Genomic DNA, 24,626 nt, shown 5'->3' on the forward strand with positions numbered 1-24,626 from the left:
CTCATAAGAAGCAGAGTCAGAACCAGAACCCAGGTCTTCTGACTTCTGGTCTAAGACTCTTTCTATCACTAGTACTCTATGAGTACCAATAGTGATGATTGCCACTAGAATTATGGCTGAGTTACAATGGCAAGACAAGATTGGTTACCTTTCTTTTCTGCTTAAGAACTTAGTTCAAAAACAGAGCAACATTTATCTAGCCACTGAATGCAAGAATAGCTCTTCACCTCCTTTCAGTGATGTTCATTATGACCTAAGGCCACATAGATCTAAGGACTTATGATGATTTTAATGAATCATTTTGGATGGGAAGTGGGTCTTCCTAGTTCCTGATTTTACTTTACCTGTGGAAACTGGCCTTGGCTTGAACTTGGCCAGAGTTTCACCTTCACTCTCTGGGCTGCCCTTGATCCAACAACTCTCACTCACAGGTAGTCTCTGAGGTTGGAGATGGGTACTGTGTACAGTGGTTTCATCAGCCGACTTGGGGCGGTAGTCGAAGATACTGAGCCTGACTTTGGGGGTCTGGATGCCAGGAAGCAGGCTGCTATGAGAGGAGGAGATGGATTCGCTGTAGACAGATGTGCAGGAGTTGGACAAAGAACAGGATCCACCATCACTCAGGTCATAAAAGCCTGGATAGGGCAAACAACATATTGAATTAACATGGTGGTCCAGGAACACATAAGATTTGTGCTGTCAACCAGACATACTGCTATCTTTGACATATCTCTACTTTTTCTGCATTCTTTTACTAGTTGCATAGAATTCAATTTAACAACAATTAATCAGGAGCCAGTTACTATCCTTAGAGAACAGAAATTAAAAGAATAGCAAAGACCCAGCTCTCAAGAGCCTTACAGTCTATTAAGGGAGACATGGAATGTCCAAGCATAGGTATAATACAACACAGAGAATGGTGATGTTCTAGGAAAATGTGAGAAGTTGTTAGGGAAATTTTCATGAAAGAAATGGCACCAGAATTAAGCTTTAAACTTTAAAAAGCAAAGGATTTTAACAGAGGGAGGAGGGGAAGGTCAGTCTTCATAATGGACATGTGGTTGGGTTGGGTTGAGTTAGGTGAATGAGTGGAGGAGTCAACAGGGTAAGATCAGGGATGGCTCATAGTCCAATCTGACTAGAATATAGAATACATAGAAGGGAGTAGAATGAAATAAGGCTAGAGGAATGGCAGGTTGAAGGTGGACTACAGAGGTCTATGCATATCTAAATGCTAGTTTAAGGGGTTTGTTTTTTAACCCCTAGGCAATAAGGAGCTACTGGAATGTTTCTGAGCATCAAGCAGGGTAATAGGGCTAGATCAGGAAGACAATTTTGATAGTTTCATGAAGCATGGGTTGGATATGGGGGTGAACTGGAAGTTGGAGGACAGAAAGGAGGCTAGCCAATAGTCTGATAAGGGCTTAAACTTAGATTATAGCAAAATGAATAGAGAAGAGCCAACAGATATGAGAGATAAAGTCAGCATCAACAGGACTTTGCATTTTATCATATGTGAGTGAATGTAAGGGTAAGCGAGAGCGAAGTATTTTGATACTTTTGATACTGGAATGACTCCCAGTTTTTGATTCTGGGTTACTGCAAATATGTCTCAGGTTTAGTGAGGAAGATGATGAATTTGATTTGGGACATGTTAAATTTGAATTGCTGGTAGGTCATCAAGATTGGATTCAGTTGGAATTGAGTGACTAGAGTTAATTTGAAAGATTAGCATTATGAATATATAAATTTGGTAATCATCCATAAGAAATTATGGGAATATCTGAGATCTGAGTAGAAACTGAAGAGTAAAGAGGCCAGGGTCAAAAGCCTTGAATGATGATCATGTTGAAGATGAAAGAGGACAATGAAGCAAGATAGGAATCAGAAAAGGAGCAGAGTACAGTGCTAGAGAAAGCAAGGGAGGAGAAAATCCTATCACTTTGATGAGATAATATTAAAAGTTGCAGTGTTGAAGGATGATGGCAGAAAAAAATGGATTTAGCTAAAGGAGATCATTAGGGCTTAGGGAATTTTCAATAAAAAGTAGAGAGGGAAACTAGTCTATAAAGCAATGACAAATGAATGGATGAGTAGTGATAAAGCAGAAGACACAATTACAAACCACTCTTTGTAATTTTGCGATGAAGGTGGAAAAAGATAGAATGATAGCTTGAAGGGGTAGCAGGTTCACGGGAAGGTATTTTTAGGTTAGGGAATATTGACTTCGGAACATTTACAGGCTAAAAAGAAAGAGTCAATAGAAAGGGAAAGACAGAAGATGTGTTCAAAAAAGGAAATGAAGCAACTTCTTGTAGAACATGGAAAGAGAAAATGTGGAGTGTTTATCCTTGTATAGAAGGAAGAAAACCATTTATTCTAAGGCTGTACTAAGAAAAGTAGAGAGGAAACACCATACTGAAAGGATGCAATTAAGGATATTTATGTCAGACAGGCAACTCAGCAAAAAAAAGGAAGCAAGATCATCTGCTGAGAATAAGGAGAGAAGAGATAGGACTAGGGATTTGAGGAGAGAAGAACAGTCTTAGAAAATTCCTTGTGGTGAATAAGAAAGTCAATAAAATATTAATGATTGTCCTGCTGCAGGAGTAATTATTAACACAGTTGACCACAGGTATTTAGAATGAGAAAGGACCTCAAAGAACATTGTGGCCCAACTCCCTTCCCTTCATGGATGAAAAAGTTCAGTGTCGAAAAAACTCGCCCAAAGTCACCTAAGTGGTAAATAATATAGCCAGACTTTAAACCCAGGACCTCTGACTTACAAATACGGGGTTCTTGAACTGAATTGCACTTTTAAAAGCATTTTTTTTTCAATTCAATTCAACGCCATTCTGCCTCTCAAGTTAAACTGACACTGTCTACTAGTAATCAAAAGTTACTTTTGCCTTTTGAAAATATTCACTAATAGATTTCATCCTTCACATCACTTGTGGAATCCACACCTCCAAGTACCCTCTGCCTTTCTCTCTCTCTGAGTGGAGAGGGTGAAGGATGGAGAATTCCCCCCGGACCTTCCATTTAAGGAGGGTGCCCAGGACAATCATTTCATCATTTCCCACAGGTTGTACTCCTCTGGACCTCACTTCTCTTCCCCAAAATGTCTTTTTCACCTACTTTTTAATATGCCATCTTTCCCCGTTAGATTGTGAGTTCCTTGAGAATAGGCCAGGCCCTATCTTTTACTTTTCTTTGTATTCCCAGCACTTAGTACAGTGTCTGGTATACAAGAGGTGCTTAATAAATGTTTATTGACTTACTGGTCAGATCTTCATGGCTGATATTAATATTAAAGAGATGTTTATGAAAACATTGCAATCTAGTGCTCCCTAAGACTGGGGTCAGTATGATAATAATGATAATTTCCCCAGGACTACCTTCCTGGGGCCTTACCTGAACTAGGCCTGCTGTCACTATCAAGGTTTTCACTGGAAGTCTTGTTCACGTCCAACTTAAGTTCACTTATCTGCTGGTCCAACTGATCCAAGTGAGTTTTCAGGCCAACATCTTGTCTCCTTAAACGTGACTAGGAAGTGAGGGGTAGAGAGATCAAAGAGAAGCATAGGAGAATTGAAATAAGAACCTGAATTTCTAAAGTACCATCCTTCTTCTTTTGTTTTAGCCAAACCTATGACTCCACATGGTGAGGAAATGAAGCAAATTAGTCTTGGACAGTTGCTTAGATGACTACCAAGTTAAGAACTTACCCAGGATTACACAGCCATTATCCCTGAAGAGGTGAGACTGAACCCAGGTCTTCCTCAGGCCAGATCTCTCTATCTACCATCCCATGCTGACTTATGTTTACACTAAAAATTCTGGTGATTTTATTGATGTGGGCATTCCTCTCACTATCACAGGTAGCAAACTTTTAATGTTTTAGAAGAAGATTTCATGAGTAACTTCAGCTAAGCTAATTTGTCACTTGGTGGCTAGCTTTCAGAACATAAATATCTCTAGAATTAGGTTGTTGGGCAGCTAGGAGACACAGTGGATAGACAACTGAGTTTGGAGTCAGGAAGACTCATCTTCATGAATTCAAATCTGACTTCAGATACTTACTACTATGTGACCCTGGGCAAGTCACTTAACCCTGTTTGCTTCAGTTTCTTCATTGTAAAAATGAGCTGGAGAGAGAAATGGCAAACCACTCCAATATCTTTGCCAAAACAAAACAAAACAAACAACCCAAATAGGGTCATGCAGAGTCAGACACAACTGGAACAAATGAAATCCTTAGCAATCCTACTCTGAGGCATTTAATCTTGGCAAGACCTGTTACTGTTGAGTATTCCACTGGCATAGCTTTTGAGAACCTAAGGTCTAGTCTAGTTTATGCCATGATGAAGTAATCAAATAGCTCTTTGTTAGATAAGCAACTCCTAACTCCTAAGAGTAGGCTCTCTCTCTCTCTCCTCTCTCTCTCTCTCTCTCTTTCTCTCTCTCTCTCTCTCTCTCTCTCTCATTTCTCCTGGAAAAGATAATCCCTTCAATCAATTGTACCTATTCCCAAGGGTCCAATTTTTATCATCATGCAAATAACGCCAGAATCCACAATATCAAACCCTAATCTCTGACCAGAAATCCAGTCATATGAAGCCAACTGCCTCCAGGGCATCTACACCTGGCAGTCCTATTGGCATCTCAGAGTCAATACAAGATCATAAATTTAGATCTAGAAGAAACCTTAGAGGTCATGTCATCCAATTTCTTCATTTCATAGATGAGAAAAATTAAGCTCAGAGCTTAAGGGACCTGCCCAAAGTCACATAAGATGTAAAAATGATTGGACCAGGTTGGACCAGGAGTCAAAATGACTTTTCATCTTTCTCCCTAAATGTGTACTCAATTGCTATGGAGGACACCACTAGTTCTCCTAGTTCATTAGGGTAATCCTTAACTCTTCCTTTTTCTTCATCCTGTCTCCAAAGCCATGAATATGCCAAATCTTATTGATTTTCTCTTGCATCTAGTACCTTTTCTGAACTAACATGGCCGCAGCCATAGTTCAAGATCTGATCATCACTCTCCTGAACTACGGTCCTAATTGTTTCCATTATTTTCTCTTTCGATTCATCTTCCACATCACTCTCAAAATATTTTGTTTTGGAAGGCACAAAGCATGACCTGCAGAATGAAAATACAAAACTCCTCAGTCTGAAATTTAAGGCTTTTCATAGCCAGGTTCTTGCTTTCCTTTTTTATCCACATTTCACTTCATTCTTTACACATTATCTACTACACTCTTGCTGACCTTGACATGACATCTTTCATTCTTCAGCAATGTCTTTTCTCTTAGTCACCCCATTCCTGGAATGCACTCTTTCCTCAACCTTGTGTCAGGATTCTTTATTTTCCTTCAAGGCCTAGATCAAGTGTCAACTACTCTGAAGCCTATATAGAAGAGTTGAAATAAGAATTTAAATAAAACATTGGTTTTTATTTTGTTCGGCATGTTTTAGACTATTAGAATTATCTTCCTCTTCAAATTATATTGTATTTACTTATTCACAAACATGATGCATCACCTTCCCTCAGGAGACTATATACTCCTAGACACCAAGGACTGATTTTTCTAGATTCTTGCTTTTTTATGGGGTTTTTGCATCTCCAGGACCTAAAATTTAGTTCCTTGAACCTTAAAAGTGCTCCCCCATTAGATTGTGAGCTCCTTGAAGGCAAGAATTCTCTTTTGCCTTTCTTTGTATCTGGAGCACTTAGTAGAGTACCTGATACATAGTAGGTGCTTAATAAATGTTTATTGATTAATATTTGTTTAACTGAATTGGAAAAATAAATGTACAAAAATGTATAATTTTATGCTAATATATAAAACTCTTTAAGAGGAAACACAGGCTAGTAGATAGGCAGAGGGCCACAGAATCAGGAAGACATAAGTTCAGGACCTTGCTCGGCCACACGTTGGCTGTGTGACTTTGGGTAAATCACTTAACCTCCCCTTACCCAAGATAAATGCAGAGAAGGTACTGCTCTGCATTGGTGGAGGAAGTTACTTACCTGAAATTTTACACAGGTGAAAACACTATGTCACACACACATATGTGGGTATCACACATATTAAAAATTATATGTATATACGTGTGTGTGTGTGTGTATATATATATGAAATGTCATCCTAATCATCTACTATCAGAACAATGCTTACTCTAACACAGTTTTGCAGCAACTTTAAGGGAAGAAAAATAAATGAGTATACTTGTGGGTACATAAACCCACATCCATATTCACCACCCTGAAAACCATTTTTCCCCCCCAAATGAGATCTAGTCAGCTGCTTCTGCTCCAGTGTTCAAATACTAGGTCCTTTTCCAGTATGAAACACTATCAGCATTGTCTTTATAAAAATTGTGTCAGCACCATCGACGGTCTAGCCCATGGTCACATCCCAAAGGAAGCTGAAAACAAGAATCTTTCGTCCTTGAAGATTACTGCATTTTCTTACTAATCTATTCTAAGTCCCACCTTATATCACCCAAAACAACCTAAATAGATGGAGATTCCAAAGTTCCTTCTGGACTCCCAAACTTGCTTCACAGCAACCACCACTAGGGAGAAAACAGGTGCACGTTTCTTTGTTGCTTTTTAATGTACAAAAAGGTAGTTAAATTTAGTCAGACAAAAGGAGTCTGTAAGCACTTCCTAACAAAACAGGTGATTTTTTTTCCTCTTCCTGTCATAAAACAAAACCTATAGGACCAAGACAGCCAAGGCCTTTGTTGGCCCTCCCCCCTTTAATTCTGAATTATTTGCTACTTTGTCTTTTCACTTCCAAAGCATGATTTCCCTTTTATTTTTAGGAAGGGGGGGGGAATCCCAAATGACTCTTCAATAGTGGATCCTTCCCCTGCAAGAAATAGGTCTTTTTTCCCCCCTGGAATTAATTGCTTTCTGATTAATGTTTGGCCAGGCAGTTCTTTAGACTGTGGTTTCTGATTAATGGAAGGGGGGGCCACAAAATCTACAACGAGGCTCCCAGGTATTCACAGATTATTTATTACATCCTCAGGACCTGCCTGCACTTTTATAGCACTTTAACCAACATTCATGATTTACAGCATCCTCGTTAACCCTTCCCATTGTCCCTTACCATGAGGTTTTTATGTCTCTGTGCTGTTCATTAACTCCTTTCTTAGCAACAAGCCAAGCTTTTTTTTTTTTTTAAACTAATGGGTAGATAGTTTAAATGATTCATATAAGGAATTTGACCACTGCAGAAAGTCCCCCCCGCCCCATTCTCCTGTCTTTCCTTCCACAATGGAAAATCCTAATGTCTCGATTATTTCTGTTGAAACACACATGGAAGGAGAACTGCTATTTTACTACACAACAGCTATCAGTGGTTGGAATGCTCAATCAATAAGTATTTATGAAGCGTCTACTATGTGTCAGAGACATGGGTTACAAGTTGAATTAATAACAGACAACAAATTCTGTCAATACTGGGAACCAGTGTAAATAATTCAGGTTGTCTTTCTCTCTCTGTAGATGGTGGAAGCATCATGGTAACTGGTGCTACAAAGCTGCCTCAACTCCCTTCATTTACTGACATAGGTGCCTGGTCACATGTTACTCAAGATACATTTTCACAACTTTTTTATAGAATGGAAAGAGAAACTAGTGGACCTAGGTTTAAATACTGTTTCTGCAGCTTATAACCAGGGTGACCAAGGGCAAATCACTTAACCTTAAGCTCGCTGGTCCTTGATTTCCTTACCTCTAAAACTAGATGGCCTCTGAGGAATTATACATTGATCACCTATACATCTTTGATTTTATGTGTATTCCTTACAATCTACTTTTCTTCCTTTAATGACAAAGATTAAATTATCATTTTCTTAGGTCCTTATAAAAATACGTATGTATGTATATATATACATATATATATATATGTATATATATACACACACACACACACACACACATATATATTTATATACCTTCTCTTCCTGGGACCCTCCTCATCTAAAATCATAGTATCATATATTTATACTGGAAAGGACTTTAGAGGCTATCTAGTCCAACCCTTCCTTTTTTTTTTTTTTTTTTTTTTTTTTGAATGAGGAACTGATGCTCAGGAAATTTAAGTGACTCCCTTAAGGTCACACAGGCGATAAGGATCAGGTTGAAGATTCTTCTTTGCCTCCAAATGCAGTTTCATTGCCATTGTATCATGGTCTCTTCCAAAAACTGTACCCCATTCCCCTCTTAATTTTACCTAGTCCTGTTCATGACATTGTCATCCTTCAAGTTACCCAGGCTTAAAATCTTGGAGATAATTTTGATTCACCCCTCTCTCACAGCCTCTTGAATCATATCTCTCCTTCCCATTCACTCTGCTATAGACCAGGGCAGGCTCTCACTTCTTTTACCTTAACAGCTTTCTTCTTTGCAACTAGTTCTCCTGTCTCTGGTCTCACCCCTCTTCAGATCCATCCTCCACACTACCATCTGCTCTGGTCATATCATTGTTCTACTCAAATAACCCCATTGCCAATTGATCATAGACTTAAACCCTTGATCAAGACCCTCCACAATAGGGCTGATTTCCTTTCTAGCCTTATCATATCATGATAGCTCACATTTACATATCAGTATAAGTTATGCAAAACACTTTACATATATTATTTCACTACAGTCTCACAACAACCCTGGGTAGTAGGCAAACAGTAGTTAAGTGACTGACCTGGGACCACACAGCTAGTATGTATCTAACTCAAGTCTTCCTGACTCCAATTCTACCAACCCAACCACTCTGACCACTATCTATCTCTTACCACTCTCCTTTCTGAATGATCAGTTCTGACTGAATTAGACTAATATCTGAGGCTTATATTCCCTGTATTCTCTCTTGTGCCCATTCCTCAGTTTTCTCCAGTTTCCATCTGTTGAAATCTATCCTTTCTGAACTTATCCCTCTTCTTTGAAGATTTCCTAATTCCATCAGCTGTGATCCTTCTCTCTCCTGCATTGTTAGGTATTTCTAGGATATTCTAGGTATTTGTGTAGTCTTTTCTCCCTTATCCAATTTTATATTCCTTGAGAATGTGTGTTATATTGAGGATTTAGTATCTTGCCTGTGACAAGCACTTAATAAGTATTTGTGGTATTGAATGGAAAGCTTGGGAGACAAGGCCAACATGACCATTTAAAAATTCATGGCTATAAGGAAGTAACAAAGGCCTTGCTTTTCTCTTAGATGGGCAATAAAGGATGGAAATAAAGCATATTTCACGTGCTAGTTTCCACATATTAACGCTGAATCTTGCCTCCACCCTCTCTAGAAGTAGATCAGAATCTTACTAACTCCATCTGGGCAGGAAGAAAGACAGTTCAGTCTAATTGAAAGCACACGAGAGATTGACAAGATTTGCTTACTACTGCTAACTATGGCGTCTGCTTGAGAAATAAATCCTTTCACTTTTCTGGCCTTAGCTCCCCATCTGGGAAGCTGGATAATAAACCTGCCCCCAGGACTCAAAGACGTAGATAGATATAATTGCTCTGAAAGCATTCTGGGAAATATTGAGAAAAGACAGTAAACATCCAAACAAAATTATCTTCAGTGACACAAAAAAGTAACTGAAAACATAAACTGTAGCAGAAAAACACTACAGGGATAAAATCGGAGCACCAAGTTTTTGGTTACAAAGTCAGGCTGCTAGCTTGCTGCAGCAAAAGTAGAAGTTTGAGCCTGTCTATGAAACTGAACTATTGTATTGCTACTGGCAACAAGACACGACATGCCAACTCAATTTCAGTAAAATCCACAAGGGCAGGAAAAACCCTATAACCTTTTATGAAGCTTTAGACTATGCAACATTGACTCCAGCAGCACCTACTGGTGAAAGAAATAACTTCTAAACTATAGTTCAGTGCATTCCAGGTAACAAGTGTTCTCCACTTTTTTCAAAGTGAATTTAAACCTTGTTAAAAAAGAGGAGTGGAGAGAATGCCATCCAGTTTGTAAAGAATGTTGAGTCTCTTTAGGAGATATAAACAAGTAAATAACTCTGTATCTACTGGCTACACATTCCCAGATGGTTTTGATTTAGGAGTCAGAGGCCATTTCCATTAGACTAGACATCTCAAGACTATGGACATTTAACGTTTCTCTTGCTCCCCTGTGTTATATTTATAATAATAAAATTGATGTCCTTATTTTTTAATTGATAATGATAAGAAATGGAAAGGTTCATGTAATAGTCTGGAGAGTAAAGCATATTTTTATAAATGTCAATTAACGTGTTACTGCTGTTTTCCAAAGTGCATTGAAAATTCACTGGAATACTAAAACTAATTTTCACTTGGAAGAGTCTGTGGAATAAAGCTGCCATCAGTTAAATAAATATTCCTTTGCCTTCACACCTGATTGAAAACTGATGACCAAGCTTAACACCAGTGTGGAGGTGGGGGAGAAGCTCTGAATTAACTTTTAAGTTATTTAAGTGTGTAATTGCCAGTGTTCTCAAGAGGAGGAAAAAAGCTTTTTGAGGAGTCTTCTTTATGAAAGTAATATTAATCCTAATTTTTCCTTTTTATGAAAATGTAAAAGTGTTAAATGCTGGGTTGATGTCACACAAATTCAATTATTCTTCTCTTTTGATCACATAATCCATTCCAAGAACAAAGCTGCAAGACAGAAGCCTGCGTGTTCCTTCTGGTCCCCATATTAAAAACATAAAAATAATTTAAAAAAAAAATTGTTTGATCTGTTCCAAAAGGCTACTTGTAATTAGAGGCTGAGTACCTGCAAGTCTGATTTGTATATTATTTAAAGTAACTTAATCATCAGCTGCATATCTTACCTCCCTTAACAGAATAATTCAGGTTACCATCTCAACAGGTCTTTCCAATGCAATATTTAAATTCAGGCTATGGCATACCTGGCCAAAAACTAAAAATCAATTAAAATGGAGTTCCAGGTCATTCCTCCTGCCCCTGAAGCCCACCCCAATAAGTGCCACATTCAGAATAGGCTGTTATATCAACAAAGACAAAAAGGGCTACAGAAATACAGCACGCAGTGAATGGGGTATGCAACACACTATTGCCTTTTACCCAGCAGCCCTAGCTGCTGACTTAATGGTAGAACAATGAACCAAAAAGTTAGATGTCTGGGTTCTGTTTCCAGTTCCTCTCAAAGGTGTGACCCTAGGCCAAAAGACAAAACCTCTTGTTGCTTCAATTATTTATAATAGCTTCCACATTCAAAGGAAGATGCAAAGAAATTGGATTCACAGTACTCTAAATCCCTCCAGATAACAAGTCAACCAAGTGACTGCATTGATAATGACATTGTTGTAGCTTCATCATTGCTGGAGCAGCATAGTTTCTATTTAACTATGCACCAGCCTCTACACAGGGTTTCTGAAGAGGTAACAAACTGAATAAAGGTGGGTTTTTTTTTTGTTGTTGTTTTGTTTTGTTTTAGAGTATCAGATGTAAGATTTAAAAAATACACATTAAAGGCAAAGAACTATATACTAGATTAAAAAAATAAAAACCTGAGGGCACTCTTGATGACATTTAAAATCCTTCAGTTCAGGATTATAAGAACCTGTATCAATAAAGAGCTACACACATCTGTATTTGCACTGATTGCTAAGGTAAGGAGTTTACTAACCTGAGAATCTCAGAATACAAAAACACTGCAGCATGTTAAGAAAGTCAAAGATGTTTAACACAAAAACAATTTTTAAAAAAATACGAAGTACTCTCACTATCATAAACTCTTCTGAATACTGAATTTTACAGCGTGTCTCCAAAATGGACGTTTTCACAGATAAGTTGATGCAATGACAATGTTTTAATATGGAAAAGACCCCCACACAAATAATACACGCAGTTGTTTTGACTTCACAATATTCAACCCAATCTAGTTGGCACTTTGCAGGCAGGCGCTGTCCGCCGCGCTTCAATGCACCAGCTAGATATACCAGTTGCTTCCAGAGCATGTCATTTGACCAGCAAAATAGAGCAAAAAACAGGCCCTCCAAGGTCTTCTCTCATCACGGGGATATTAAAAATTCTCCTGTTGTCTAAATAACAATAATAAGCGTAGCAAGATGTCTATGTACACACCCAGACTGGTTAATTGTTCATCAATACATAAAACACATACATACCTATAAATACATTTATAAGCACATCCCACACTGAATCAATTTCATAATATACACATGTTGAAGCTATTTGTTGCTAGCTATTTAATTATGAGTTATTTATACTTATGTTACTTATTGCACTTATAAGTGCCACAAATTAACCTCTATTCCGAGCGATTGTACACATTCCTTATCCATTTCTATACCGATGGCTATGCTAAGGGGCAGTCTGTTAAAAAACACACAAAAACCTCTCCCAACCCCTTCAATCCCCCTCCCCTACAACCCCCCTTCCCAACCCAGCAATTCCAATGGGGGATACTGTATCAATCAATCAATTTTTATTGCTGAATGCTACAAGAGAGGAATCAATTAAAACCCGGCACAGTCACCAACGTCATTTTTCAGGCTAGATGTGCAGGCTTTTGGTCCGTCTGCCCCCTGCCCTCGCTCTCAGTGCCCTAATCCTTACCAGTTGTTCCTTGAGAGCGGTGAGGGTGGCTTCCAAGCGATGCTCCTTGCTGTGCGGGTCTCCCGCAGGGACCGTGGAGGGCAGCGGCTGCGGGAGCCGAGGCGCGCGGGGAGCCGGCGGCGGAGCGGCCGGCTGCATGGCCAGAGCCCCTCTCACCAGCGTCTGCTGCTTGTCCCTCAGCACCTGGAGCTCCTGGAGGCCGGCCAGGGCGGCGTGCAGTCTCTCGCGAACCCGGCTGCGGTCCCAGCCCTCGGCCGGCCGCTTCATCCCGGTCTGACCGCTTACCACCAACATGTCCGAAGGCTAGCTCTATCGGCGGGGCATAGCCCGTGGGAGGGCACAGAAGAAGTGTGTGGTGGGGCGGGGGCCCGAAAGGAAGGGGTGCTGCACCCCGCCCCCTAGCCCGCACTCGGGAGGAGGGCGCACAGCCGGGCCGGCAGGGATTTCGCAGTCGGGGAAGACGGCTGGGGGCTGGGGGTAAGGGCGAGATGAGCTGGGAGGGGGCCGGAGGGAGGCGAGACTGGAGCCAAGGGGGTGGTGCGAAGGTCCGCAGCAGGGCGTTTCGTGCAGCGCCAGGCAGCCCCCGGGCCAGCCAGTTACCTGGCTGGATGCTGATATAGAGATCGAGCCTGTGCTCAGGGGCCCTCCCCCGTCGTCTCTCCTCCTCCTTCCCGCCGATGCCCCTACCCCGCCTCCGCTCCGGGCGATCAGGGAGGAGGTGTGGGGACTTCTAATGGCTAGGCGCAATTCCACACACCCTGAGGTCACAGTCCTTCCTACCCTTCCAACTGACCCACCCTCCACTGGGGACGATTCTCGTCTGTCCGTTCTCTCTGCCTCCTCCTTGCAGTCCTTAGAAGGTTCTTCCTGGCTACGAGTAGATGTAAATCTCTGTCTCTCTCTGTCTCTCTCTGTCTCTCTCTGTCTCTCTGTCTCTGTCTCTCTCTCTCTCTCTCTCTCTCTCTCTCTCTCTCTCTCTCTCTCTCTCTCTCTCTCTCTGTCTCTCTCTGTCTCTGTCTCTCTCTCTCTCTCTCTCTCTCTCTCTCTCTCTCTCTCTCTCTCTCTCTCTCTCTCTGTCTCTGTCTCTCTCTGTCTCTGTCTCTCTCTCTGTCTGTCTCTCTCTGTCTCTCTCTCTGTCTCTCTCTCTCTCTCTCTCTCTCTGTCTCTCTCTGTCTCTGTCTCTCTCTCTGTCTGTCTCTCTCTGTCTCTCTCTCTGTCTCTCTCTCTGTCTGTCTCTCTCTGTCTGTCTCTCTCTGTCTCTCTCTCTGTAGGTCTCTGTCTCTCTCCCTGTCGGTCTCTGTCTCTCTCCTATTCCCCGTTTCTCTTGCTGAAGGCAGTCAGATATAGTAAGAAAAAGCAGGTATTGATTCGCAACTTTTCACACTCAATTCAGTGACTTAAGTAGTAATTTTTAGCAGTAACCTAATACCTCCGCAATGAAAGGGAGTGAGAGAGGGAGGAGGAGGGGAAGATAATATTCAGATAGGGAGCAGCTTTTAATGACTCGATTCAGTTCAATTCTACCACATTCAATGAGTATTTCTGAAGTGCCCACTATGTGAAAGGTCCTGCACCACAGAACTGAAGACACAAACAGCCTCTCCTCAAGGAGCTCACGTGGGGGTGGGGGGGACAGAAATTGCGTTTGTGTATTGGGAGTGTGGAAGCGGCAGGAAGTGGGGTGAAATCACTGGTTGTGATTTCAGAATGTGTATGCTAGCCACCTCCATCCCCCTTCAGTAATTGTCTTTAGAACCTTCCTCCTTACTAGGGTTATTATGCACTGTCTGGGCTCAATCCATCCTGGACAGCCAAATTGCATCAAGTTTAAAGGCAGTAAATTCTGGAATGCTATGTCAAACCCCAAAGGGGCTGACATGAGTGAAGGGGATGAGAAAGAGAAGAGGGAGAGGAGGAGAGGGACATAAGAATGGAAGAGTTCTGGTTAAGGTTTATTACCCTATGAAAATGTTGAATTCAGAGGAAAATGTATCAGTTTTATAGAAATTCTTGGAGCATGGGAAGGACAGCATAATTCCAAAGTAAGAATTTTTATTTAAAAAGAAAGAAGTTCATGTTTCCTCCTTCTTCATCTCCTGTATTCAATCATTAGTGAAGCTTGTGATAGACCAAACATTAGTCAGGAAAACTTGTGTTCTAGACTTGGTTTTTTATCACCTTGAGAAAAAGGGATGATTCAATTTTCAATTCTACAAACGTTTTTTTAAGTACCTACCATGTACAAAGACATTAGGAGGTGCTGGAGATGCAAAAAACAGTATGGCAGCAGAGTTTCATTTAGATCCAGATCCCTAGAAATACTCATGATACGAACCCCAGATTCCTTATCAAGCAATGAAAGGGCTTGCTTCTATACATAGAGAACCCAACATTATCATTAAAAAAAAAGTTGAAATTTTTGTTTTTCCATAACAGTCATTTTAGGATCTTTCTTTGTGTAGTAGAAATTTATCCTCCTTGTTCAAATAGAATTTGAAATAGCATTTCATTTATACAATTAAAGGGGGGGAGGTGGGAACATGGTTACAATAACCATATAAGAACTTGAAAAAATAACCCAATGTCATTCTCCTGATATTTATGCAGATATTTGAAATGAATCATGTGTTAATTATCTCTCACTTTTTTGTTTTCCCCTCTAAAACCAGCTGGGAAAGTCCACCCTCCTTTTTTGCTAATAACTTCATAAAGTGCCTACTTGAATCAGATAGCTTTGTAACATTATAAATAAGACCAAAGTATCAAAGATTTTAGAGCTTGAAGTGTCCTGATAGAGCACAGAATCCAACATTATCATTTTTCTGATGTGGAAACTGAGGCACATAAATGTTAGGTAACTTGCCCAGGGTCACACAGCTGTTTGGTTTTTTTTTTTGGGGGGGGGGGGGGGAGAACAGCAGATTTGAACCGAGGTCTTTCTCCTTCTAAGTCAATATCTTATCCACCATGCCACCCTTCATATTCCCTTTTGTTAAATTGGAGATATGTGTAAATGAGGGAGCATTTTGATCCCATACTCTCATTTCCTCACTCAGTCTTTGTGTTCAAAGAACCTGAAACCTAGATCTGGAAGAGGAGGTAACAGATAGAACAGTGTTTCCCAACATTTTTGATCTGGGGGCCCCTGAAAAGGAGGGAGCATCTCTAATACATTGGACTTCTCCCACATAAAAAGGGAAAACAGGGATGCAACTTTTGATACTGTCTCACCACCACAGTCCAGAGAGCTAACTTTACTATTGTCTCAATCTGGAAGTAGATTTGAACTCCCCTAGCATCCTACTTTTCTCCCCAGCTAGTTGTAAAGAATATCCTTTAATAAATATCCTTTGGACACATATGCCTGGTGCATGAGTTTACTTTTCCTCTTCTTAGTGCAGATGCTTGAGTTACCACATAATCACTCATTTGGAGAGGCATTGAAATGGGCAGGATAAACTGACCAAATCTCCTCATTTTAAAATTTCTCAAATTCATAAAGCGTCATTCTAAACTGCTGTAGTGAATAACTCCAATTTAGACAGGAACTGTAGCTCTAAAGTACCTTACCTTCTGCCCCTGAAAGGCACTAAATTAAAGGCTTTTTGATGACATCTCCAGCCCCCTTCTCCTCCCTCGATCTCTGTCCCAGCCCCAAATGATTGCAAAAGACTTAGACTATTAGGTCAGGAAAGAAAATTTAAGTCATCCTGTCTTACATACTCAGTTTACCTGTGAGAAAATTGAAACCCAGAGAGGTTAAATTATTTGATTGCAGTCACTCAGAGAGTTAATGGTTGCCAGGACTAGAACTCAAGTTATAAGAGCATAGAATTTTACAGATGGAACAGATAGATAATGTAATCAATCAAATCAACTAGTATGTATCAAATACCTACTACATGCATGCACACATTTACACACTATATGTACCTTGACCCCAAAATAGTGGTGTCATTTTAGTCCTCTTTGGGAATGAAGAAAACCACCACTACCAACCACACACACACACACACACACACACAATATATATGTATGTATATATATATCTACATACATATGTATATATGTATACACAGATACACACATAAAGTAGTTAAATACAAAGTAGTTTAGAATTGGGAGGGGGTCCTGGAAGTTGCAGAGATCAGGAAAGGTGATATTTGAGTTGCATTTAAAAGGAACCTATGAGGTAGAGGTATAGAAGGAGTGCTTTCTCAGCATGGCAGGCAGTGGGTGCCAATCCTTTCTTGTTAGATGAGGAAACCCAAGGAGGTGAAGATGACTTGCCAAAAGTCATCCAATTCAATGCTTTCTCCATTGGCAACTTAGCGAAGTAGTTGGAGAACCTGATTGATGTATGGTAGCCAGTAGTGGTAATTCAGGTCTCAGCAGCAGATGCATCATGTCATCTACAAACAACAAAAAACTGCTAACCTGTAACAGTGGCTGAAGCCATTTAACCATTTCTCAAATAAGTAAATGGCAAGCATTGACTAAATGGTAAATGCAGAAGAGGAAAAGGTGATTTTATTCTTCATTTCAAGGCCTATTAGGAGAAAAAAAAAAAAAACTAGTGCTGTATTTCATGGCATAATGATTGCTACCACATAATTGTTGCATCCTGTTTTTTTCAGTACAAAAATTGGTTTAAACCTTTTCATTGCATAATCATCACATGGTATAATTCTGTTCCTCACTGTGCTTTAAAGGTGAACAGAGCAGCAATGGATATACCAGTGGCAGGTGGATACGCTTTTATATCTGCTCATGGCAAGCCCCCAACCTAGACTTCTCAGAGCACATGCACTGTTAGTATTCAATTTTAACATATATTCATGAGTACTCTGTGCATCTTAATCTTGCACCAAAGACAGTTTACTATGTCCCCTAGAAAAGTACCACCCCCCTTTCAACTTCTTTTTATGTTTTCTTTCTTCTTGTATTCTCAGCATTAGTAGATGCCTAATAAACCTCGTTGACTTTTACTTTAGTACTGTAAACAAACACAAGATGTTTGTTCCATTGCTGACAAATGTACATTCTGCTGGAGGAACTTGATTGTAGTTGTCTTGATTTTCTCAATAGAAATGAAGCTTGAGACGAAGGAAAATTGCAGCAAAATGAAAGGATGACTCATCAGTCCTCCTTGGAGAGGCAAATAAAGAAACTGTTTTAGGATAAATCTGAAAACAAAAAGAAACATCATTTCATGGAACATTTAGTCCTCTCATAGTGCAAAGCTCATAATAAATATTCTTCAAAAGACTAGCATGAAAATCATGGCAACTTATGCACAAGAATATGCTGGAGGGAATGAAGAGGCAGAGAAATTCTAGAAAAACCTTTATGAGATCCTATAGATTAAGTAATCCAGACTAATACTCAGTGCAACACAAAGGTGTGTGAAAGCAAAGATGGTGAAAAATATGTTGGAAAGTGCAGGTTGGGAGTAACCAATGACCAGTACTCAGATATTTATTTATGTAGCATGAACACTTCGAAAAATCAATCAAGGGATTCTAGACATGGCAAATGCTAAATAACATAATAAAATTTAAATGTGATTATATTTATATAGATAAGAAATGACTAATTACTATGTAAGAGTTAGACCTGAATCAGCTGTCAGCGTTTCATCAGACCTCTGGTTTATAGGATTGGAATATCCCAGATTTAAAATTGAAAGGGACATTAAAAGTCATCAGATCCAGTGCCCTTATTTTCCTGTTGAGGAAACAGGATTAAAGAAGTTGCTGCATGCTCAAGGGAGGAGCTGAACCTCTAACTCTATATCTAGTCTTCTTCCCTCTATTTCCTCTTTCACACCAATGTTAGAGCAAATTTTAAAAATTAATAGAAAATTTGAAGAAAGAACAAAAATGAAGAATAGAAATCAGTATCCAATATAACAATTTCACATAGAAGTTTAACTGATATGCCATAAAGAAGCTACCAAAAGAGGTTAGAAACCACCTCAGCCAGCAAACATTTCCTTAACTAACGGATACCACAGTCAAACTCAATAGTAGTTTAAAATTCTTTTTGTAAGATCTTTGCATAAAGAGAAGATCGGTGGAAGGTTATGAGTGACATCGCATTATAAAAAAGCAAGAAGCAGTGGATTGGAAAAGCAAGTTTAAAATTTTTTTGGTAAATAAGTAAAACTATCCGAAGGTCATTGAAAGATTGAAGAAGGAGACAAAAAAGGCAAACCTGGAAAAGATATGCAGTGATGTTTACAACAAATTATTTTTAACATCATGGATAATGGAACTATACTTGAACTTTGATATCACCATGAGGGATGTGCTGCGTTAGGAACTGGAAATATCATTGAAGAAAACAAAGATGGGAAAAACAGCCAGACAAAATCCAGTATACACAAAGGGAGTCATGTTCAAGGTGACGCTATCTTGAGGTCACTGAGGAATTGATTCTCAAGGTATCGAAAAGAATGGAAAATATCAAAGACTCAGAAAAATTTTGGATCTTGTTACTTTAAAAAGACAACTGAAAAAACTATTGACTCTTACATTCACATCTATCTCTGTACACTTTTTTTTTAAATACAATCTACACAGGCTTCAAGGACATTTTTGGTGAAGGTATGAGAAGGGAGGAGGAGGTTTTCACAAATTATATTCCATAGTAAATCATATCTTTACCAAGATTAGTGTTTAATGAAACACTTTGTTCAAAAAAGTATTTAATGTGGTAGAACAAAATACCAACTTAAAGGCTTTCTTCCTTAGAGATCTCACCCATTAATGTGTGAGAATCATGCAAAAGTCCTTTGAAGATGCAACTGAGATAACTTTGCTCAACTATCTCTTGATTATGAATTATTAAATAAAAGCATAAATTATATGTTTACTAAAAGTGTTTGCCATTGTCATGGAGTTCTCCATGCCAGGACAGAATCCAAATTCAAGATGATTTACATAGATATGGTAATACTGTCTAGGCAGTTTGTAGATGGTATTGTGCTAAGTGCATCAAGACCCAAAACATTCCAGAGCCTCCTGAACTAAATAAATAATTACTCAGAAGGGTTTATCAGTTAATAAACATTTATGAAATGTGCCCAGCACTGTGCTAAGTGCTGAGAATAAAAAAAAAAAAAGCTGAAAAAGAAAGATAGCCTCTTCCTTCAAGGAACTTACAATCCTATGGGGGAAGATAAGACAAAAGGAAATAGAAAGGGGAAAAGGGAAGGTACCTGGAATGCGGACATGTTGGCAAGTTCAGCCTGATGGGAAATGCAGAGTTTGGCCTATCTACACAGAAAAAGAAAAAAAGTGAATGAAGAGTACCTTTTGTTCAGATTATGAAATGCAATTGAATGGACAATCCACAGAGTGGGGGTCCATCAATGCTTTTTTGTTTCACACACAATGTAATTGGACAATAACTGAGACCAGACTGAAAGAAGCAAGAGAGGAAACCAGATTGCTTTTTAGCAAATTATATAATTATGCAATATATACGATTATAAAAAATATGACTCTGTATTCCCCTTGAAATAAATGTTCATATATTTTTAAGGTTCATCTTTTTAACAAAAATATTCTTCTGGTGTTCTTGTATACAAAATCAGGGGATCTTGTATAGCTACAAGTCTTGAACTTATATAGTCTCTTGAAGAACTGACATTGTGAATCACCCAAAAGGTTAGGAGAAAATGGTGGGCGCTGCAGTACATTATGAATGAGGAAGTTCACAGGAAAAACTGTGTAAAGTATGTCATTAGGGAATTGTGTGACCAGAAAAGAAAATGTACTAGTCACTTAACAAGAGAGAGGGATAACCAATGTATGGTCTAAGTGCTCTACTGGTAACCATGTTATTCCTTTTCCTGATGCAACTTTAAGAAAATGAGATGAAGACTCTCAGTAAATTTGGTGTTCCCTCTATGACAGATTTAGGGGAAGACATACATAAAGGACAATTCAGGATGGGCAGGCATGGATGGGTTTGAGCTGCATCATTAATAGGAGTACGTGTTTTAATGAGAGCATAAGCCCAGTGGAATATTCTTCTGCTGGAAGTTACATTCTTACAAGGATTTTCATATTAGTAAAATTGTTGAATGAATGACATTTTAACCAATAGGTAATATTTTTTTTCCAAAAAACATTTTAGTTAAAAAAATATATTTTCTTTTTAAAACCATTAGCATCATCGTTATTATGTCAATAAAATGTACACAATTTATTACATATGAAATTATATTAACTAAACTGGATATAATAGATAAGGGAAATCAACTTCTTGATCTTTTGGAATTATATAGATCCTCAATAGACAATTCAGATAAAGATTTCTTCTTAGTTTAAAGGAGTTTTGTTTCAATTAAATAATACCTCTTTTGGCATATGAAAAAAGTAAATTCAGATTATATACTAGATTGTATTATAATGATCCTGTGCACCTTATTTCCTTACTGAAATGTAAAGCTCCATCAGGACAAGGACCCGATCTAAATAAAATTTTATATCTTTCTCATAGCCTAGTATAATGTTTTGCATATTTTTTTAAAAAAATACATTTTAATTTTATTTTTTTAAATTACGTATAAAACAAATTTTAACATTATTTATAATTTGTGAGTTCCAAATGACTTCCCTTTCTTCCCTTCCCCCTCCTTGAGCAAAAGCAAGCACTTTGATATAGATTATACATGTGCAGTCATGCAAAACATATTTTCATATTTTTGCACACCTTTAAAAATTCTGAATTGAATTAATAAACATTTATGGAATGAATGAAATCAAATCAGTCATATTTAACTCCTACCATGTGTAGAATATTATAAGATATAGGCAAAGAAATATGACACTTCCTGTCCCCAAGGAATTTGCAACGCAGGTGGAGTACAAAGACATAAATCCATGAAAAGTTAAATAACAATTTAAGACAAAAACACAGCTGAAGAAATGTCCCCAGGCAGAACAGAATTAGTCATTGTTTCTTCAATGTACCTCCAATGTAATCTGTCTCTCCTTACCATTTGCACTGATGATGACTCTCTATCAGGACTTCATTACTTCTTGCCAATGCAAGAATGAGTGAGAAGAAGGCTTTCAGCCATTTGGGCAGCCTTCTAACTAGTCTCACCTTCATTCTCTGCTCAGTCTAATCCATTTTACACACTACAGTCAGGTATGATCTTCCCCCAATGCCTACTCCCCGTCATCAATCTATTTTACACAAAGCTGCTAGATCAATTTTTCTGAAGCACAACCTTGATCTCATCAGTCCTCTGCTCCATAATCATTTATCTCATTAATGACTGTTGACTGCCTACTGAATAAAATCCAGTCTCCTGAGCATAGCATTCAAAGTTCTCTTTGCCCTGGCTGCAAAATATCTTTTTCCTAGTATGTCATCCTACTCCTTTTAACATGCCTCAAGAACCAGGAATGCTAAATACTTATTCTACTTTCCTAAATATAACCGGAACTTTCTTTTTATCATGAGTCAGCTTGCACCACTTTTTTTTGTCTGTAGATCCTTTATCCACTTTTCCAACTGTCAAAATCTCATCCTCTGGATCTAGCTCTTTTTTGCAGCCTTCTCCCATTTCAATTTGAAGACCCTACAGTTCACTCTTCTAGACCAGAATGATTCTAGGCAAACCACTTGACCTCTATGATGCTCAGTTTCAAGGTTCATAAAATGGGTATAAAAATACTGGTATCCTTTACTTCATAGGTGTGTGAGGAAATCATTTCCTGAACCTTAAAGCTCTATGTGAATTATTATTCTTAATAATTATTATATCTTACCTTCCTTAAAAAACACCTCTTCCTCCTCGGAGGTCCTATCCAGGAGTGGGGAAACTGTGACCTGGAGGCCACATTTGGCTCTCTAGATCCTCAGATACTGGGCCATCTCCTGTCTGGAGGCCAAAGGTTCCACATTCTTGTGAACTATACCAATTTCATTTTTATTTCTCAAATGGAACTTTATTTATTTGTTTTACTGAGGAAAAACCACTGGACTAGGAGTGAGAATACCTGGTTTCTAGTTCTGGCTAGTTACTTTCTAACACTTTCTAGCCATTTGGTCTTGAATAACTCAGTAAACCTCTATTTCTTCACATGGAAAGTGGGACCAATGAGTCCTACTTCCTTCTAAAGTTCATAGTCAAGAGAAAATGAGATGATGGATGTGAAAACACTTTGAAAACTGTATTGCCTTATATATAAGCTATATTACTCTGATATATGATTCCTTCTACTACATTGTAAACATAAAGAAGTGGACTGGTTCTTATGCATCTTTCTGTTTGCTTTCGTATCTAGCATGTATTCAATAAATATTGGAAATAGTTAGGTGGCACAATGGATAGACTGCTGGACCTGGAATCAGAGAGACCTAAGTTCAAATCCAGCCTCAGACACTTACTGGCTATGGAACCCTGGGCAAGTTGCTTAATCTTAATCCACCTCGGATTCCCTTACTGTAAAGTGTCATAATAGCTCTCACTTTCCAAGGTCGATGTGAGGATCAAATGAGATATTCCCAAAAGCACTTAGCACAGTGCCTGGCACATGGTAGGTGTGCTTCTTTCCTCCCTCCCTTCCTTTTTTTCCTTCCCTCCATCTTGTTAGCCTGGTTTGTTAGAAAATTAAAATATAGACCTAGATTGTAGTCCTGACTCTGCCACTAACTTTGAGTAAATTACTGAAACACTCTGAATCTCAGTCTCCTCATCTGTTGAAATGGAGGGAAGTGCTGGATGAAATTAAATGGTGGGGGGGACTGCTTGTTCACTGAACTACTACTCAGTTAACGTCAGAGCCATAAATATTAGAGACTGCCCCTAGAGCAAATTCAGTGGAGGATAGGGGTCCACTGTGAATGCACACATTCAGCTGAGTGGGTGTGGCCAATCTCCCAGAAAATCCCAGAATTCAGGGTTGGGACAGGGAAGGCAGCCCTTGGAAAAGGGTGTTATGACTGAAGGACCCTAGGGGTGTTGGCTAAGGATGGTTATTCACTCTGACTCCAGACAACCATGAATTGAAATGGAATTAAAAATGGGTCCCTTGTGGAGGAAACACCTCCCCCTCTCTTGGGTGTAAGCCACCTCCCCTCCTGTATTAGTGCCCTGGGGCAAAGTTCTGTTTGCCCCATGTTAGTGAGAGCTCAGAAGCTGACTGCCAGAGTTCAAAAGATCAAATTTTAGAAGGTGAAGTTTTTAAGTTTATAGATTCCATCACTTAAGTGTTTTAGAAACTTTCTCTAAACACTGGTTTTGTGAAAGACTCATATTTTTGAATGTATTAGAAACTACCTTTACCAATCAAGTCAAAACAGTTTGCTCTACTTAGCAGAATGATGTCATTTTTTACCAGGTTTATAGTCTCTAGGCAAAATGTATCAAGAAAACCTCAGAACTGACTTCTCCTGTCTATCTTTTTTAATCAATCCTGAAGGATTGAATGCCTATATCTATATATGTACATGTATGTACACATGTATACATACATACATGTATAGATCTAAAATAACTAAAATGGGATTTGTTTCTCACATAAGACTAAATAAAAGGTAGCAACTATCTCAAGGTAAATACAGAAGATGAAAAGCATATAAATGAAGCTGTAATCAGTAAACATTGACTTCTCTGTATGTTGCACCAGCCCAGTTAAATGAATAGCTGCCTCACTGCCCAAGGCTATCTGGAGTTATGCAATTAGGTACTCCTCACTGCTTAACTCCATCAAAGAGCAGTTAGACTCCCCTCCATCCTTATACTCAGTTACAAATCTGGGCTTTATTTTTTTTTTCATGGAAACTTATCATTTCCTATACCTGTAGTTTTCTTGGATAGAATTTTGGGATGTCTAAAAACTTACTCAGAGAAAGCACATGTAGGTTCATTTTCCCCTTGTGGTCCCTTTGCGTGCGGGTCTGCCATTAACTACCGTGGGAGTAGTCTATCTGAGAAGCTAGGAAATGATGCCAACCTCATTGTGTAATACATAACTCCAGAG

General features: G+C 38.9%; 1 protein-coding gene and 1 long non-coding RNA gene across 3 annotated transcripts in view; both read right to left on the reverse strand.

Moving 5' to 3' along the window:
• Positions 1-13,058, reverse strand: part of DACT2 (dishevelled binding antagonist of beta catenin 2) — a 30,250-nt gene extending 17,192 nt beyond the window's left edge. Inside the window, exons 1-3 of the mRNA XM_072643925.1 lie at positions 12,619-13,058; positions 3,415-3,547; positions 345-635 (exon numbers count right to left, since the gene is read on the reverse strand). Coding sequence (XP_072500026.1) covers positions 345-635; positions 3,415-3,547; positions 12,619-12,912 — 718 coding nt within the window. The 5' untranslated portion in view covers positions 12,913-13,058. The remainder of the gene's footprint in view (positions 1-344; positions 636-3,414; positions 3,548-12,618) is intronic.
• Positions 13,059-17,122: 4,064 nt separating this feature from the next.
• Positions 17,123-24,585, reverse strand: LOC140523876 (uncharacterized). 2 transcript variants are annotated; one of them, XR_011973497.1, is made up of 3 exons: positions 24,489-24,585; positions 19,841-19,898; positions 17,123-17,804 (listed from the first exon to the last, which is right to left on the reverse strand). It is a non-coding gene; the product is annotated as an uncharacterized lncRNA (long non-coding RNA). The 2 variants fall into 2 exon arrangements; XR_011973498.1 differs by lacking the exon at positions 24,489-24,585 and adding an exon at positions 22,410-22,516 and having other exon boundaries at positions 17,171-17,804.
• Positions 24,586-24,626: the final 41 nt, after the last annotated feature.

This window comes from Notamacropus eugenii, chromosome 2, assembly GCF_028372415.1.
Source record: "Notamacropus eugenii isolate mMacEug1 chromosome 2, mMacEug1.pri_v2, whole genome shotgun sequence".
Taxonomy (NCBI): domain Eukaryota; kingdom Metazoa; phylum Chordata; class Mammalia; order Diprotodontia; family Macropodidae; genus Notamacropus; species Notamacropus eugenii.